Source organism: Echiichthys vipera, assembly GCF_963691815.1.
Source record: "Echiichthys vipera genome assembly, chromosome: 8".
NCBI lineage: Eukaryota > Metazoa > Chordata > Actinopteri > Perciformes > Trachinidae > Echiichthys > Echiichthys vipera.
The window spans coordinates 20,970,232-20,990,160 of record NC_139833.1 but is presented as its reverse complement, the minus strand read 5'-3'; the positions used below and the strand labels follow the sequence as shown (position 1 = coordinate 20,990,160).

At 43.3% G+C, this 19,929-nt stretch overlaps 1 protein-coding gene across 1 annotated transcript; it reads right to left on the bottom strand.

The window, feature by feature from the left end:
• Positions 1-1,763: 1,763 nt before the first annotated feature.
• On the bottom strand, positions 1,764-19,909 carry limd1a (LIM domains containing 1a). The gene is made up of 8 exons (XM_083918843.1): positions 18,357-19,909; positions 13,478-13,579; positions 8,925-8,992; positions 7,393-7,455; positions 6,356-6,486; positions 5,541-5,592; positions 3,685-3,753; positions 1,764-3,085 (listed from the first exon to the last, which is right to left on the bottom strand). The coding sequence occupies exons 1-8, from the start codon at positions 19,546-19,548 to the stop codon at positions 2,948-2,950; spliced, it is 1,815 nt and encodes a 604-aa protein (XP_083774969.1). The 5' UTR covers positions 19,549-19,909; the 3' UTR covers positions 1,764-2,947.
• Positions 19,910-19,929: the final 20 nt, after the last annotated feature.

Sequence of the window (19,929 nt, the reverse complement as noted above, 5' to 3'; positions counted from 1 at the left end):
TGCGGGCTAGTGGCGCAATGGATAACGCGTCTGACTACGGATCAGAAGATTCTAGGTTCGACTCCTGGCTAGCTCGTTCTTTTCTCATTTCTACTGTACAGAAATTAATTTTTGTCAAAATTTGCTTTCACCTGCCTGTCCAGCGGATCCATCAGGCAGGAGCCAATCGCGTTGCATAGAGCGACCAAGATTTGACCAATTAGGTGGCGTCTCGCTACAACGAATCACGTTTCGTTGCGCCATCACGTAACCAAGCTAGTCCTTCGTATGCACGTAATCTGACGTTAGCTGACGAACGACAGGAACAATTAGCTAACGTACCTTATTAAACTACGAACATCTTTTCTCTAATACTGGTTTATTTGAAAAGACTGTATCACAAACAAGGTAAGTACGTCGATGGACACGTTTTACCTTAGTTTCTCTCACTTTAGTTTACTTAAAGTTCCAGATACAAGCATACATAGGCTTTATTGTCATATTATGCAGAAATAAACAAATTGTCGATGCAATGAAACTCCTAGTTTGCTGTCTCTGTATCACATATCACAGTAAGACTAAGAATTTTAAAATAATTAATAAATATTTAGGAAGGAATGGGAAAAGAGGATCGAAATAAAAACAAATATGTACAGACTTTGACACAGAGGACAGCAATTAAGTTAAGGGAAATAAGCCACATCGTCAGTAATGTACGGTTATCATACCATAACTTCGAGACAGCATAGCAGTGAACTTAGCAAAAATGGAGCAAAAGATGTCCGTCGGAACAAAGTCACGGCACTCAAGCAAACTCAAGCGATGGTGTCTGTGGGGGGCGGCTCCCAGGACCAATCCTGGTGAATCTACTTGTTATCATTGGTCCAATCGTGAAAGGTACAACCAAGGTGATTGGTTTTTACAAATAGCAGAACAGCATTTGATTGGTCAAATCTTGGTAGTGATATGCAATGGGATTGGTTATGACGGATTCACTAGACCGACAGGTGCCACCGAATAATCAAAATAATGAATTATTTCTCAAAATTAATTTAAAAGATACGAGCCAGCCAGGAGTCGAACCTAGAATCTTCTGATCCGTAGTCAGACGCGTTATCCATTGCGCCACTGGCCCGCGTGCTTCACATGTGGGTCACATGACCTTCTTAAAGGAACAGTACAGTGTTTTAAAAGGACTGCTCTTCGTTGTCCGCAGTGCCCTCATCGGCCGGCAGATGTCGCGTTCGGACCGTGGTATCCACCAGAAGTATGTTTATGTAATAATGGGCATTGTTGACCATCACTAAGGGATAGAGCATCTGACTGCGGATCAGAAGGTTGAGGAGTCGACTCTTGGCCGCCTACGTTTATTTTTTTAACGTATTAACTGTACACATTTTCATTGTCTTCGTCTGTATTAACAGTAAACCAGAGACGTATCGTTTCAACTTGTAAACAGCTGTAACCTTATGGTGTTTACCTTACCAGGGACAGAGCTCAACCAAGCAGCGGATCACCTCAGAAGTCATTCCTGGATTACATGATCATCTGCAGACAAACGGGACCATTCGTGTTCCCCAGTTTATGTGCATATATACTTGCAAATGTTTCAAATATGTGTGATATTAGGCAAATTAAAAGCAGATCTGCTTGAAAAGTACTGATAATTATATTGTCTTCACAGCTACTGTAAAAAAAAACACATTAAAATGAAAGGTTTGGCTTATTGCAATGCATTTATTAAATATTTTTCTTTACAACACTCATACAGCACATATGTGTACATTTGCTGTTCATCTTAATCTACGTGGCTATGACATAAGGACCTTAAATGACAGGCAAGTGTTAAGTTAGTAAATGGCTTGAATAACATTTGGATGGCAATCAAAAATGTACTTCGCACTGCAAATCAGATGAGCGTTAATGGAGTTCTGCACAAAAGTAAAAATGAAACAAAAGTTATATATATATAAAGATATATATTATATATATCTTTTTAAATAGACAATGTTTGCAAACTGAACAAAAAACATAGATCTTAAGGCCTAATACCAACCTCTTCATAGGTGCATAGAAACTCACAAATCTACCTCTAAGTGCTGAGAACAGACAAATAATGGCTGTTCATGACTACGGAACATTTTAACCCGGCTCTTTAAAGCATTCTCACTCAAACTTAAAAAAAACTAAACTTGTTAAAAGTTGTATATGACTGAAACGGCCCGAAGCACACAAAGGCATAGCAACCTGGGGGGATGATGGCACTGTTAAACATGTATGCGATTGTCAATACAAAGTTATCATATACTATAATTTATTGCATACAGGAGTTTGCAAATGGAAAATGAGCCACAATGATGGTTCTGTGTTCGTGTTGTTACCATCGTGGGAAGAAAATTAACACTTTCTGTAACTCTGGTGAAAAGGAAGGGATCACTGTTATGCTATGACTTTTTAAATAATGCTTTTTATTTTTTTCCTCATCTGCAAATAAACTCCAATTGTTATTACTGCATGTAGAAACTGTATCATACAATCAAAGCACTATGAGCTCAAGAGCCAGAGGAACCTTCAGAGAGATCATTTATGGATAGATTTGAACTGAAGTGTGAACGTGAAGATGAATGTACACCGTTATTGAAATGAGTTGGCTATCAGATATTTACACAGCTAATGCAACTGATATTAACATTACAGAAATCATATGGCGACCCTTTTGCAAAGTCCATATGCAGCGGGTAAAACGCACTGTATTCAAAGTAGGGTTTTGGTGTAGTACAATACTTCATTATTTAGGCAGAATGGAAACTTCATTGTCATTCCTGTGAAGATACACAGTCTGATCGGATGCATTGCAAGAATCAATCCTCTACAACAAGAATTGCACATATCCACTCCTGCTGTCAGTCACGCTTTGGCAGTCCCCCCCCCCCAATCCACCAGGTGTCTCCCTCCGCCTGCTGCGGTGTCAGTAGGAGGCGGCCGCGGCCACTGGAGAGGGGCAGCCGGGCTCCGTGTGCTTCAGGTGGCAGGAATGGCAGAGGAGGTGGCCGTTTAGAGGGTAGCAGCGGTGACCCTCCTCGTCGTTCAGCTCCATCTTACAGTCCTGGACAACACGGGAGGAGCAACACGAGTGAGACACGCAGCCACTGACAGAAAACATGCGCTGGGGTAGAAGAATAGGGGACAATTGGTCTGATTTTGCTCTGACTGCTCTGTTTCCCAGCACTGACAGATTTCATTCATTCATCTTCAATTTTAAACTCCTCTTTAATATCTCAAAACTATGCATACTATCCACAGAATAAAAGATTCATTTTAGATTCAAGAAAAGTGTTTACTAAGACAAAATGCCAAGATGCTCCTCTTTGGAAAGATGAACACGGCCACTCAACAGTTAAACAGAGCTGCTCCTCAGCCCACTGATTTTTTATTTCCATGAAGTGAAAGAACAGCGGCTGTCAATCAGCCTTTGGCAAAGAGAAAAGAAACAGCATTTAAGTAAACTGATGAGATAGAGATGATGAGGTGTTGCCTACCTGCTCTCCTCGGCAGTATGTCATTACAGCCAAGACTGTCATTAAGATCCGAGAGCTACTCGTTATGATTTCTCTTAATGAGCCATTCAGAGGCTTCCTGGCTCAGAGCCACGAAATGTGTTTTCAAGTGCAAAGCCTCAGAGCGCCGTGATGCTGCTGAACCCACCTCACAGTGATAGCACTCCACGTGATAGTCTCTGTCCATGGACACAACTCGGATGGTTTCATCAGAGCCCTGAAACAAATTCACACAGATGTGTACAAAGATCCTGTATCTTGATATTTTTGTGTGTGTGTGTGTGTGTGTGTGTGTGTGTGTGTGTGTGTGTGTGTGTGTGTGTGTGTGTGTGTGTGTGTGTGTGTGTGTGTGTGTGTGTGTGTGTGTGTGTGTGTGTGTGTGTGTGTGTGTGTGTGTGTGTGTTCTTTGTCTTTTATTTCAGTCATCTCCCCTTCAGAACTCCCCTGAACATCCTTAACAACAGCTGATATATATATATATATATATATATACTGTAAATGCAGAAGACAGACTGACCCCCATATATACACACACACACGCACACACACACACGCACACATGCACGCACACACACACACACACACACGGACACACACACATACACACACACACACACACACACACACCCACATGCACGCGCACACACACACACACACATACACACACACACACGAGCACGCACACACACACAAGGGCAGGGAACATTCCAGCAAAGTCAACTCTAATTTTGGACATTTCTTTGCTTTTGCCAGCATGTCATCTGCCTGCGTGTGTGTGTACCTCGCTGACACCTCTTCACATCAAAGAGTCCAGAGATAGTGATATTAATATCAGCCCTAACTGTTCTGACCTGCACTCATGGCTATACTGGACTATCTGCTACTTGCACAACTGACTGAGTGGGGCGGCTGTGGCTCAGAGGGAGAGCGTGACTTCCTCCATTCAGAAGATCAGCGTACCCCAAATGGCTCCCTGTGCTGTGCGTGGGTGTGTGAATGTTGACCTTAGATGATGGGCAGGTAGCCTGTGTCATCAGTGTATTGGCTGTAATGGGTGAATATGACAAGTAGTGTAAAAGCACCTTGAGTGGTCTGAAGACTAGAAAGGCGCTTTATAAGTACAAGTACATTTTCCATGACTGAGTAACCATGAGCAGATACCGATTTCTTATGAGCTGAGTTGCTGGTGGTTGAAGGTCCACGGGTCAAAGTGAACAACTTCCAGAGGTAATGAAGGTATAAATATTCATTTTACACTCGCTCTGCATTTAAACTTGTTTTAGGGGCTTTGACAGTTCATCCTTAAACTACCACACAGCCAGGAGCATTAACAAAACACACTACATACCTATGGCCGACAAAACTAGTGCTGTCTTAATTATTGGAGCATTATCATGACATCAATACATTTAGATATCCACTGAAGTATTCCAATGCTGTTTATTGTCCGATTGAGCCCATGTATGAATAGAGCAGCTGAGTGTCCGGAGAATCCACAGCGAGCGAGTGGGTGTCTATCATGTGGCTGGCGGCAAACCGGAAGAAAACAAACCTCAGAGTGTGAAGAAGAAGGGTGATTTACACAAAGAAGGCAACGAAAATGACTACGTGGAGAGACGACGAGTCTCAAGGACTTCTTCTACGCTGGAATCATCAGACAAATTCAAGGAACGGCAAGAGACTTGGTTGTTTTTGACCAAATTAGGGACAAGCCTGTGACCGCAGTGTGATCCGCATTGTGTCCTGCCTCTGAGCTCTACCAAGGCACCACCCCTCGCCTTAACCAAAACGAGTATTTCAAGTAAGTGAGAACAAACAGCCGACACGGTAGAATCTCTTGGTGTGTGCTTCATGTGTGAAAGAGAAACTCTGCACAATGTCCGAAGTTCATATTCAGTGATTCACTGCTTTGAATTACACAAGTGCACCAGAGAATAAAAAGAGACTAAATATGATAGTGTTTAATCATGAGTCAGTCCTACATAAAGATGAGAGTTGCCTTACCTCTGAGGGAAGGATGGGCTGGTTACAGGCGGCACATTTAGGAGCCAGGACCCTGAGAGAGCAGAAACAAAGGTTACAGTTCATATGTCTCTCTCTGTGCTGCCCTGACTCTAGATTCAGGATCCTGACTCTTGACACTCAGGAGGAGCCAGGTTTGCAGATGTGCTGGCTTCCTCACATATGCGTGATTCCCCAAAACCAAAAAGGAATAGAAACACACACATGGCTGGCACCTGGATGTCTGAGGGAAAAACAAAGGGCCTCTCAGTGTGGAGGGGCATGGCTGTGGCTGAATGTCTACAAATACTGTCTACACGCGGTAAGGTTTGTCTGGTTTAACCAGCGTAGAGAACACAGGAGAGCTGCCTAACACTGATGGGCCATGTAGTGTGTGCTGCTGTTGGAACTTCACCTGCGGTTTCTACAAGTGGCTAAGAGGCACTACATCAGATGTTCTCAAACAAACAGAACCTTGATTTTTTTTCACTCAGATGTTAGAAGCTGTTTCTGTTCCTTACAGAACGTGTTACTGTTGAGTTTAGACAAGCAGAGCCATGGACGCACGCCACTCTTCACACCTCTAACTGGACAGTGATCTCTCCTCCCTCCCACTCCCTCCCTCCGCTTTCACCCCTGACTACACTTCTCATGTGTCCGCCACACGTGGCAGAGAGACTCAGTCGACCCTTTAGATCCTTTAACAGCGAGGGAGAGTTCAGGGGCTGTGATTGAGAAACATCATGCTGGACTAATCCAACCCAGATAAATCCAGATCATGTGTTCCTTTGAAATACGATGTAACAAGTGACACTCACCTGTGGTAGTCTTTGAGACAGTAGATCTTGTTTTCAGTGTCCACAGTGAATGGTACTCCGTCAAGGCTCTCGTTACAGATGACACAGCGGAAACAGCCGGGGTGGTAAGACTTCCCGAGGGCCTGCAGGATCTACAAAGACAGAAATGAGGATACCAGAATTCATTCTCATACTTAAACTTCATATTTCTAAAAAAAAATGTGTTCTTAAAAATCCTTTGCCTTTAGATTAGATGAATGTTGAATGATGCCTGTGGGTATAATGGGTTGTAACAGCAGTGAAGAACAGGACAAAGCTCACAATAAACCCACCCAGAGTGCTGAGGGGAAAAATTCACAGATTGCCAATATTGTGGCGGATATGACTCTACAAAGGTGCTCAGAAGGCTGCTGTCTTTAAGCAAATAACTTTGTTCAAAGTATTAAATATAAAATAACTGGTAAAAGAATATTTAACATTATTGTGCATTATATTTGCATTGATAGCCAAATCTAAATGAACATTGAGAAAATATATATTAAATAAAACTAAAATAAATAACAAAATAAACATTATGTTTACTATCAATCAATTGCTAAAAATTTAAATAACGAATACAAAAACTATGTGACACCATTTCAAAATCAACCCAAGCTTTGTTTTATGCATTATTTGTTCTGTAAAAAAGGTTTTTTTATCGGCACATACTGGAGAACTTATACAAAGATGCCCCTTGATACTGATGTGTCGATATATCAGTCTGTGTGTCTGTGTGTATGTGTGTGTGTGTGTGTGTGTGTGTGTGTGTGTGTGTGTGTGTGTGTGTGAGAGAGAGAGAGAGAGAGAGAGGGAGAGAGATGTGTATGCAGAGCCAATGCTTCCTCCTGAGTTTTTATCCAGATGTGCCCAAAGAAAGCTTATTTAGTGAAGTAACTCGAAGTCTCTGCTGAGATCACCTGGCACAGACGCGCACACACACACACACACACACACACACACACACACACACACACTCACTCACAGGCACACACAGTTGGAGCGAAGTAACAGACACTCACCATGTCCATGATCAGATGTCCACATGCGTTGCACTTGTCTGCAGACTGCTGGAAACCAGAGTACTTCAACAGGCAGAGAGAAGACCACAGTGATGTCATTGGAATCTGGTTATTTAACAGTTTCAGACTAAACTGCTCCAGTGTCTCACAGGCATAATCCAGAGTAGCTGTATAATTTAGCATGTGTAGTTGTACTAAAAACCACTCTGTTCCCTCTCTCAGAACAAAAACAAAAAATCCCAACGGCTAACAGTTTGTGTGGCATACTGAACTAAAGTCAATTAGGCGTGCTTCCTGAGATTTATCTGTATCTGAATCAGTCAGCTCAGCTTTATTATGTGTTAATATGTATGAGCAGTGTCAGTGAGCAGAGGCCTGGCAGGAGAGCAGACATAATTACCAGCACATAGAGGGAAAAGAGCCAGAGCAAATTTAATTCAGTAGGAATTTTGATTTTAATTGAGCAACGAAGAGCTTTTGGTAGAACGGCAATTAGATGAGGTATTATACAGAGGGCTCCTGGGGTAAACACGCACAGAGTGCCTGACAGTGTGAACACAAGGATGAGATGATTTCCTATAAAAACACAGCATGGGCTTAAAAAATGTGTGCTGGGAATTATTTACCAAGGGGTTTCAACTGCCTTAAATGTACATCCTATGATTATGCATACTGAAAGTTTCCATTTTTGTACGTCCAGTCATTATGCACTGGTGTGAACGGCCTATAAACCACAGCAAAGCAGCTTCTCCAGTTACTGACCTCTTTCAGTCCCACCCAGGGGAGGGAACCGATATCAATCGGTTGCACTAGATGTGAGAAACTGGGCCACAAGGTCAAAGTCTCCGACCGATGTGTTGTATTTAAGCTCAAGGCTGACAGGTTGATTACAGGTTGCATGTGTGAAAGGTACACCTGATGAATGGTGATTTAAGGGAAAAGTAGTCATGCTTTCAGTCAATTGTCAAGCAAATTTGGAGAATTTTGTAATTTCTCAAAATAGAAAAGGGAATTAGGTACATTTATATCAACTAGCTTTGAGCAAATAAACCTGGCTACAGTGTAGATTGGTGAGAAAAGAGGTTGGCGCTATAGGCTACGCATGGCTGTAATCCACCAGTAAACAAAGGTTGCCAACTGGAAACCAAAACAAGTCGCCCTTGGGCAGCCTCTAGCTTACTAGGCAGACAATGCACTAAATATTGTCAGTCCTGGGCAGTGGGCCCGGTTCAATTCTGACCTGCGGCCCTTTATTGCACGTCATCTCCCCTTTCTCCCCCCTTCCCTGTCACTCTCCTACAAATAAAATACCTCCAAATGTGCATAAAAATAAGTGATGGGAAACAAGGCTAACGACATCCTCGGGTTAATCATAAACACAGAGGGATTCTATAAACTTTGATACGACAAAGATGTAGACTGTGTCACTCAAGGGACAGTGAGTGCAGCTCAGTAAGAGAGAGGTACTGTGGTTTCAGATCACACACCTCAGTTGAGGTACACTTAATATTGATTGTGTATTGACCGCTCACCAGAAAGTCTTCTTCACAGAAAACCCTGCCTCCGACATAGTAGAAGGCCTTCCCTCTCAGTCTTCGACCTGCGGAAACACACAGAAAAGTCCTTTTGTGTCGTTTCACTGGAGCAACACACAGCAGGACCTGCAACCTGAACAAAAACTCATCTTATTATTGAATTACAATAAGTAGATTAAAGCAGACGAGAAAAGGTAAGTTGAAGTGTCTCACTGGAAAATCTTTCAAAGCCATGAGACCAGTCTCAGGAAATAGTTAGAGTACTAATGCATAATGAGAGTGGTGATTAATTACACCCACTGGAAGGTAATGGAGCCTCTTGCAATATTCATTATATCCTGCTGAATCCAGGGTGGATAAATCAAACTAACGGAACTGTGGTCTGCTACTGTCTTAATATAATATTGCCCGAACACAGAGTGGGTTGCAGTAAGGGACACATCCGCATCAAATACGCAGAGAAAAATGCTGATAAATTCAATAAGTAGACAGGTGCAACAGATTAGACTCTCTGCTCAACCGCAGGCCTACAACGACCTGCTATTCTTTGTTCTTTTCTGTCCACATGCTGGGTGTGCTTCCTGTCTGTGTACTTTAACACACACGCACACACACACGCATGCATGCACGCACACACACACACACACACACACACACACGACAGGAAGAGAAAACATTCCTGGCATTTCTGAGTGCGGAGGTGAGGGAGGGGTTAACCTTCTATATCTGCTCCATCTCATGCTCTGTTTACCTGATTGTATCCAGATAGTCTCACGCATTCAGTCATTTAGTCACGAGGAATTTCACTGTTTCATTCTTCAGACAGAGAAGAAATGTAGTGATAACACTAGTAGCCTACTGAACATTTTAAATTCATGTATTTCTAAAGATTCCTTTCTTGAGAACATGGACAATAAGTCAACAAGTAGTGAAAAAAACATATTTTCATTGGACGATGTCCGCCGTTTTGCCATACCCTTTATATCGTGGTAGATATTCTGGGAGTATAGGCCATCAAGGGCAATGTTTCACATCATTTACTTTAGTACATTTTAGGCTACATCCACACGTCCAATTTTTTAAAAACCATCTCCAACCACGTGAGTGTTTTGGCTTCATATCAGGAATAATCTCCATGCCTGTCAACGCATATCCCATGACCATTCACATACACTGGGCATGCACATGACGGTGGAAGCAGATTGTCTCTATGGTGGAAATTTATGGATGTTTAAGTGAAAAATACAGAAAACACTTTGGAGGAAGGACAGCAATGGTGAAAAGTAACAGGTTGAGAAAAGCAAGAACAAAGAAAACTGATAAGACATAAACTGAAGTATCATGGTTCATCTTTTAATATCAGTGGCACATGACATTGTCTTAAACAGTTACTCACAATAACATGATCTTACTTTAATAGAATAATAAGGTCTGGTTGAGGCTAACACAATAAAAAACTTCAGAGGACAGGAGTGATTTGGTGTGGAGCTGGCCTCGGGTAATTACCGAGAGTCTACCGTGTCCCTAAAGAAAGGATGGAGGGTGAAGGGGATGAAAGTGAGATAATGGTCCATTCCCCCTCTTTACATTCCTGTCTTTTTTCCCAGTGAGTCAGAGAGCGACGTCTCTGAGCTTTGTGAAAAGATAAGAGCTTAATTAAAGTCAGGAGTGACTATTTGAAAAGCTTCAGAAAGAACTGTGACTATTGCACTTTCATAAAAATGTAAAATACCTGAGGGACAGAACAAAACACAAGGCCATTTTCTAATTAAAACATTCACAATGACCCTGCTGTGGCTTCCTAATCAGGCCTCAACCCTGCTCTTTCCTGTCAGTAAATGACTCCAGTGAGAGAACTCAGCAAAAAAGCCACATTTATACAGTATACCAATATCACATCTGTAGACTCTTTACTCTGAGATTCTCTTCAGTCTCACCTGCTCTGATGAACATCACTCCCAGCATTTACCCCCTGCAGAGAAGTCTTTTTGGTAAACTGAGTGGTTTTCTCTGACTGTGAACAGCACCTGGGACGTTTCGGTCAAGGTCCCGACAATCTACCCACCAGATGTTAACATACCAGTGGTTTCAGGACCAATCAGATCCTGGTTTGTATTCTCCAAAGCCTGCTGACTGGGATAAGGGGCTAATATTATGAAAGTCTGTCGCTTACCAACTCAAGCCACACCTTGCATTGCTGCCAATTAAGTATTATAAAAAGAAAAAAGAAGAAAAAAATATGTGGTCATCAGAAAGGCACACATGGAGTCTCATAAGGAGAGGCAGTTGCTTACTTTCTCCCTCTTTTCTGAGAGTTCCACAAATTATTTGAGTTGGTTAATATGTAAACCAGTTTCCTTGATTACAAATTTGAGCTTATTCTCCAACTAGAATTTGTTTATACTGTTTGTATACAGTTAATGAATAGCCTAGTACTGATACTGCGTTCATTTAACTCCGAAAACCATTATATTGAACAGGGGGCCATTATTAGCAATACTAGTTGATAACAATGCATTAGAGAGAGCTGTATTTTTCGTGTACAAACAGATCAAATGGAAGATGGAAAGTACTGTGTGTGCGACTGATTTAATGAAACACAAATAAGACAGAAGTGCTAATAAATAGTGTATTTCTAAAGGCTTCAACAACTGTTGATAACATGAATCCCATGAATCCCATACATGCAGCCATCAGGAATGTTGTCCTGCCTCCAGTCACCTTGGGGGAAACTGGCAAAGTAAGGGCAGGAAGGGGAGTTCACAGTCATGAAGACACGTTATGCAACTCAATAAGCGTGACCGGCATCTTGACACACAGACTCTGGAGGAAGATGACTAGGCATACACTGTAAATCTGACTGCATCGTGCTGTTTACTGTGTGGGCGCATGCATTAATACATATGCATGATGTGCTCCCACTGAATGGTCCCCCTGTGCCACACTGTGTTCCCGTTTCATTGCGCCCAGCTGACATAACAGCGCCCTGTGTCCTCCTGGAGCCAGACCTACTGAGGGCCCCTGTGCCTGCATTCCTCCCCAGCTGAGAGGCATTTCCCTAAGGCCGCTCACAGCAAGCACAACCCTTATGCCCTCACATGAAGCAAGCTATGAGAGGTATGTGGTGTGTAAACTCCTCTCTCCCCCCACTTCAGACACCAGTGTCCCGCTGAGCCACATACACAGGATACAAGGTTTAAAAAAAAACATAGAGATGTTAATCATACATGTGTGTGCGGGTAACCAGCCAGGTCAGAGGGGCTGCAGAATAATGGGACCGAGAAGAGGTCATCACGGTGCCTCACATACTCCACATACCCACCATCTGATAATTGGAACAGAGATTTTAATTGGTTGGAGCAGAGAGCCAGGTCATGCTTCAGCTAGGAAAGTGCTACAGCTACAGGTCACACATACGTGGGACTGTGCAGCCAGGGTGATGAACCCCCACTGTACCTGATTGGTGAGGTCTAAACTGACTAAATAAAACCAAAGCCTGGCTATTACAGTGTTGAATGAGTGGCCTACTGAAACAACACATCAATTCACTTTTGATCACATGAGGTATATATTTATATATATTGATATTGTATAATGTAACGTTTAGTTTGGTTAAATTCGTTTGCCTCTGGAAATGAAAACCAAAAGAACCCAAACAAAGAACAAATATAGTCTTTCAGGTTGTTGTCAAAGTGTTTCTAAACAAATACGCCATGTAGCTAATTAGTACAAGGTGCTACACATTACTGCTTCATTACAAGTGCAAAGAATTACATCTTCTTTCATCCCTGATTTGTGGTTTTATAAGTCAATGATGTTCAGTATCAAGCAATCACTTGGATACACTCTGGGTATTAAACTAAAAGTTATTTTATTTAGGTCGTCAAAATGTCTTTCTCTGTGTCTCTTTGTGTGGGCTGGAGGAGTGACGGACACACCCAGAAACCAAACACTGGCAGCACAGGACAGTAATCGCCAAATGACTGTGTGATTTTGCTTGGGGGAGTGAATGACTGAGGAAGAAGGCATCATGTTTAATTCATACACTGTATATAAAGATGGACCGCTTGATGGTTCCCCAAAAGTGAAGGCAACACATGTGGATCAACCTCTGGTGGCTGGCTGCAGTATCAGTGAAAAGTCCTGCCCCCTCCATGTTAGTGGATGATGGTTTCTGTCATTTTTAGGTAGTTCTGATCATGCTGACGTTCGCTCAAGTGTTAATTTTTCTGATAAGTTTGGTTTTAATTATTTGATGCTAAAAAAACACTGGGTGAAATGTCATGATTGACAGCTGTGGTCGGGGAGATGGATGGACGGGACCTCGATGATGCGGTACCACCGCCTAATCCCTACTGCGTAGATTCTGGCTCTAAAATAACAACATGGCAGCGCCCCTATCTGGGATATTTTGGCTTCACTTTTGTACAGTGGGAGGAACTGGAGACACGTCGTTCATCCATCCTATTAGTCAGCAGGTGACATTAGCTTTACATGTGAATGGACTGAGGAAAAAAAGGGGAGAGTGTGATGTGTGCGTGTGTACTTACTGCAGGCACTGCAGGTGAAGCAGCTGTCGTGGTAGAGACTACCCATAGCTTGGCAGGCCTGGCTGGCTCCATACACTGCCTTGTTGCACTTAACACAGACTCCTGGAACGCAACACAGCAAACGAGCGAGTCAGAAAAGTCACAAGGAGACACACATTCAACTCACTTATACAGTTAAACCAACACACACATACTGATGTAGAAGCACTTCATCAGTCCATACTGAATCACATTATAAATCTGAAATATAAATGAAGACAGTATCAAGATAAAGGGGAGTAGAGTTGTGGAGGCTATGATTCAGGTTAGACCAGACAAAAACAATGGAGAGAGACAAAGAGTCAGGAAGCTGTATCATTGAAAAGGGAAATATATCCAGATTTGCTTATTTGTCTTGGCTCAGAGACTGAGAAGTCTGCTAATGAAGACTTTGATAAAGATCAAAATGTTCCTAGCCTAACTACACACACTATGAATGTGGCTGCTTGATATCAAGACACTAGAGTCTACTCAACATGAATCCATCCACTCATCCAAGACCACCACATTTACATACACAAGTATGTAAGAGTGTTAAGACGGAAAAGAAAGATAAAAGCCTAAAACACATGAAAGCCACAGTGCTCTTCTGTGTGTTGGCTAAGGAAGACCAGCTAAAAAAAGCAAATCACATGAGAGCATGCCAGGCAATATTACATAATCCGTCCTTTGACTTTGGACTGCTCATGAACAACACAGGGTTTCCATGTCATCAATATAGAAACACTACTTTCCAGGGGGTTGGCATGGAAATATCTTTCTTTGCACCACTTCCCTGCCATCTCCAGCTCTCCCTCTGAGCGTGCACCCTGACATGGCGTGACATGACGACTGACATATGGCCTGTGACAAGTGACAACCACGTCACTGCTGACCGTAACGGGAAGTCAGCTAGCTGCTATATCAATCGGATACAGTACAGGAGCGAGGGCACTGATGAAAGACAAGCTTCTCTTGAATTGTGTGTGTGTGTGTGTGTGTGTGTGTGTGTGTGTGTGTGTGTTTGTGTGTGTGTGTGTGTGTGTGTGTGTGTGTGTGTGTGTATGTGTGTATGTGTGTGTGTGTGTGTGTTTATAGAAATGCTCCCTGGAGACAGACAAGCATGGCCCGGCCCAGCCCAGGTCCTGCAACAACGCTGACAAAGAAACTTCTGTTTCCACTGTCCACAACGCACATCACGTGGCTGCCTCCTCCAAAAAACAAAATGTTACATTTAATAACCTTCAAATGTTTCTCTTCATAGACTCTACGTAATGCAATATACAGCTGGGTTATATATATAATTCAACTAAAGCCTCTCCTAATGCCACAACAGAGGACACTTCATCATCAGACTGGAAAGAAGATTTAAAGATAATAGAGGGGTATTATTATAGAGAGCAGAAGAATGTTGCTCTTATGTAATTTATTTTGTTTACAAAGTAGTCATGTGATCAAACTACTGAGATGAATGAGTGAAGGTCTGTTAAATCGGCTATTCTTCTGAATGTTGATTACACACACTTCACGTCATAGAACAAACAATACAGCAGGAAAACAGTGTACATACAGGTCTGACACTGGGCCATGGACATTTAGCCTTTACATTTTTTTAGAGCTTTGATTTATAGTGTGTGAACAAAAAAACGCAACTGAAGTCCATTCATTCTCTTCTTTTCCTGTTTGGAACCAAAAACTCGTTTTTTTTTCAATTGTTTTCATAGTAACTTCTTCGCTGGTTGGTTGGGCCACTACAAATCTGCTTTTGGCCAGAGTCCCATATTCCAAAACAGTGTGATTATTCAGGGACTGGCTGCTCGCTCCAAGTGGGGGGAGGGGAAGCAAAACACGCAGCCAAAACTACAGCCATCCTGCCCCCTCACCTTTCCCAGTTGACAAAACTCCCAGTGGATGGCTGCTTGCTGGCAAATATGCAACTGACTGAAAAAGAGACCTTTATTGAGTGTTATCACTTCTGCAGTCACCCCAGGCTTTCAGATAAATCAGAGTAAATGTATGCACATGAACATCTCATTGGCTGGAAAAGTATGTGAAACATTTCATTGATGGATTTGTTATGTGTCTCCTACAGCAGTGATTTGTTTGATGTACCTCCATAACCTAGCTCAGATATTTATCCATTACTTATGTTATTTAAAATGTCTGTTACTTTAAGTTTTGTATTTGGACTTCTTTTCTTCCTTGCTATAACAACTAACTCAGGTTGGTGGAAGGTGTGTACTCTGATGGCAGCATAGGCGACAGCCACACTACTACATTTTCATTTTAAAACGTCATTTTAAAACTAAAACGATCTCCGTCCACACGCAAACATTTTAGCATCATATCAGAAATAATCTCTGTGGAGGTGGAACTGTTACTGAAGGTAACATGGGCGGTAAAGGCAGCGGAAAACACAGATTGGGAGTTGTTGCAAAGCAAATACAGCGACACATTAGAGAACTTCATTTTAGAGGCTCAGAAACGGTGGGATAGTGCAGACAGGCATAAACGTAGCAAAAGTTATGCATTTTGAAGCAAAAATGTATTTGTGTGGATGTAGCCTAGTAACAGTGCTAGTAGTTATCGTACTTCTCCAGTAAGCCCTAAGTAATCAGATTTTTTAAGTATCACTTTAAAGGCTTGAGCAATGAAAGAAACACACACACACACACACACACACACACACACACACACACACACACACACACACACACACACACACACACACACACACACACACACACACACACACACACACACACACACACACACACACACACACACACACACACACACACACACACACACACACACACACACACACACACACACACACACACACACACACACACACACACACACACACACACACACACACACACACACACACACACACACACACACACACACACACACACACACAAGGCAAGAATCCCTGGGAAGAGTTAAGATGAAGCTTTCCACTCAACAGCCAGATGGGATAAATTAATCCTCCATCTTAACACAACACTTAACGCTCAACTGAGTGTGTGAAAGTCCCACCACTTATCCCCTCTTGGATGAACTATAAATTTCACATCCTCTCAGGCTGTTGTGTCCAAGGACAAAGAAGCACCCACAAACTGAACTTGTCCCTGAATCTGTCCATTTATCTACTCGCCTGGGACTCCCCTCCCCTTTTGTATGTTAAGACCTCGTGTCTAAAATTCCTTGCTCTCTCCCTTCAGACATTCCTCAGTGTTCCCCCGGTGCAGCCGTTTGGCACGGGACAAATTTTCCCAGTACCTCCAGCTGCAGTTTTGCCAATCGGCACCGGGTGTAGAGTCGGAGACTCTGCTGGATCCAAGCCCTGCGTATGGACGCAGCTCACTGGACTAGTTAAACACCGCCTTGGCAAAGACTTTTAATAGCACATCCAGTAACTTAGCTTAACCTCACAATCTTCAAACACAAATGGGATCTACAAATATGACAACATAATGTCTGCATATACATTATTCACAACTATGGAGGTATTTTATGATGAAATGTCAAGAAAACTAGCCTATACAAGTTTCTTTCTGGCATGAAAGCATGACTCAGAGGATGAGCCACGGTCTGGTGGAAAACCCCATACAAGAGCTGTGTGTGGACTGTGTATAAAAAAAGGGCAAGCACTGTATTACTTACTTTTAAACCTACACTTCCGCTGCCTGCAAACTGTGCTCTCCCACACATCGGTAGATTACGGTTGTGCTATTTGTGAGCCTTGTCGTGACAATGACGTATGCAAGAACATCTTTCCTCACACACTGCGGAGGAAGGCTGTGAATTACAAATGTGACATTCTAGCAGGAAATCCCTTTCAACAAGGAGGCGGGAGTGGGCTGTGTGTGTGTAAGTGTGTGTGTGTGTGTGTTTGTGGGTGGGTGTGTATAAAGGGGGTGCCTAATGGTTTCAAACACGATTTCAACCATCTCACACTCTCTTTCTATTACTGTGTTGCTTTTCTGTAGCGGGACATCCCATTTTGTAAAACCTGGCCAACACACGCAAGACTTTACTCCTCTTTTTCATGTATCTGTACTAATCTTTTATAGTTATTTACAATATGTCCAACAAACTCAAGGATAAATCAGGAAAACGCAACAAGCAAGTAATTGTCTTCAATATAAATTCATGTGTTGTCTTGAAAAAAAACCCCGCTACAGTTTCTTATTCCTAATGAAAGCTTAAATGCCAGAGGTCAATGTTGCTATTCATTATCATTTTCCCTGCGCACATGTGGTCATCACTTGCACAAGCATGCACACAAAGAGTCATAAAACATGTGCATGCACAGGTCTGTAGTAATGACATCACTGGAAAACAGTGAATGCCACAGCCATTCAAACAAAGTCAATATTGAAACTAACGAGTTTAGTCACCATGTTGTCTCAGTTGTAATCCAATAAATCTCTGGGAGGAGATAAGAGGGCAATTGTCTCCACCCTGTCCTTGTCCTCACCTTTTACTGCTAAAGGGTTTGTTTCAGCTGCCAAGACGACATCAACATGAATCAAATTAGTAAATTATTGTATTATGTGTCTGCATTCCACAGAAGAAAAGAAGAGAGGGGACTCCAGCATCTGCCTAACAACTACAACTATTTCATCAGCAAAGACCATCAAGAATGCCACCACTAGACTGCACTTCTGACTAAGCCACAGAAACACAGTAAATCTGTGTGTAAGGGAAACACAGAAGGATGACAAAGGGTAACAGTGTGTGGGTGTGTAAATGTATGAACTCAAACACATGTGGATTTATGTTCTGAACTGTAGGTTTTAGAAACTGACAGAAGCCCCTTGTTGATGCTGGAAAGTGTGAACTGTCTTACCAAAGTAGTCAGCCTTTGGTTGGGCGTCCATCTCTTTTTCCAGCCGATTGGTGAGGGCTTCTAACTTCATTTCAGCTGTTGAAGTTCCCTGTTCTGACTGGCAGAGTAGTTGGACAGGTTTGGGGGGGCATGGGACTTCAGCTTTGGCACTGACGGCATGTCCACAGACTGGCATTTGGCTCTGACCTTGACCCTGGCTGCTGATTTTGGAGACATTGCCAGGGATCAAGGCTGCAGATGCCACCTGGGCTTTGGGTAGAGATGTTTCAAAAGGTGAGGGTAGAAGCGAGGATGCTGCCACAGGTCCATTATGACTGGCGGAGGGTCTGGAGGTTGGAGAAGATGGTGCATAATGAGCTGCAGAATGTGTGGAGGGCTGCTGCATGTGGAGGTCAGCTCCTGCTGTGAAGGCACTAAGAGGCAGGGCAGGGATGAGGTCAGGTTTGGCTGAGCCAGAGGGCTCTCCGGCCCAGCCCCTGGCAGGCCCTTCAGAGGAGGGTGGGCTCGGGTTTACAGTCTGGTTGTGCTCGAGTGGAAGACTATTGGCGCTGGGAGGTGCAGTTTGGCGCTGGGGCTGCTGCTGAGATGTACCACTGCCCCCAGACCCAGATAAAGACGGGGAAAGATGGCTCTCTCTGGACGGGGCCCAGGCAGCCGGCTGGCTGATGACCTGGTGACGAGCATGTGTGGGCGCGCTATGAGACGCGTTTACTGGGCTGAGGGGAGTAGGGTTGTTGTGCTGGTATGAATGCGACTCCTTATTATCGTAAATATTTCCGGAGCCATATGCCCTGCCGACCGGAAGTTCAGGCTGCATGCCCGTGTGGTGTTTCTGGCCGTCAAACCCAGCGGCGGTGCCCGGCGCAGGGCCGGAGAGTATCGGGGGCTTCGCCGCAGCCTCGCACGGCAGCCTGTAGCTGTTGATGGGGGGTCTGTCTTTGGTGTAATATGTGCTGTTGTTGTGGCCCCCATTCATTTTCATTGCCTGGGTGTTTTTCGCCATCTCCTCCTGCTGTTTCTGCATGTGTATTTTAGTCATTTTAGTGGCAAACACTCTTCTGGTCTCTTCAAAGTCGGGGTTATTTCCTGCGTCCCTCCTCGTCCGAAACAGCCCGTCTCTGGACGCTTCATACATGTTCAGGTCCTCGATGAACTTACTCGCCTCGAGTCCTAAATCCTCGTATTTATCCATGTCGGCGATACTCTGTGTGTCTGCTTCGGTCAAGTAAAGTAACGAGTTATATTTAAAACTATATCACAACAAACTTAACACCAAACTGTAAAAGAGTTGATATTTCCAGAGTGAATTGTTAGCTTAAAGTCCAGTCGCTCGTTGTGTTGACCGGAGACGAGGGTCCAGACCCGGAGTGAAACTTTCCCTCAATCCAAACTCTCCGGTTCTTTCTGGAAAGAAGAACTCAAAGTCCTGCCGTCCTCCTCCTCCGTCCCTTCAGCTCAGCTCTGCCCAGAACAAGCCTCCTTGTGCCTGGTTATAACTGTGAGCAGATCCCGGATCAGATAGACCTGGACGACCCCGCGAACTGCCCCCTCCTCCTCCCGCTACAGTCCCAGC

Excerpts from the sequence above, each read along its gene's own strand:
- limd1a (XM_083918843.1), bottom strand. The coding sequence starts at position 19,548 with ATGGATAAATACGAGGATTTAGGACTCGAGGCGAGTAAGTTCATCGAG. Across the intron at positions 7,456-8,924 it reads TCTGTGAAGAAGACTTTCTG|TACTCTGGTTTCCAGCAGTC; the intron begins GTGAGCGGTCAA and ends TGCCTGTTGAAG. Across the intron at positions 5,593-6,355 it reads TGTCTCAAAGACTACCACAG|GGTCCTGGCTCCTAAATGTG; the intron begins GTGAGTGTCACT and ends CTGCTCTCTCAG.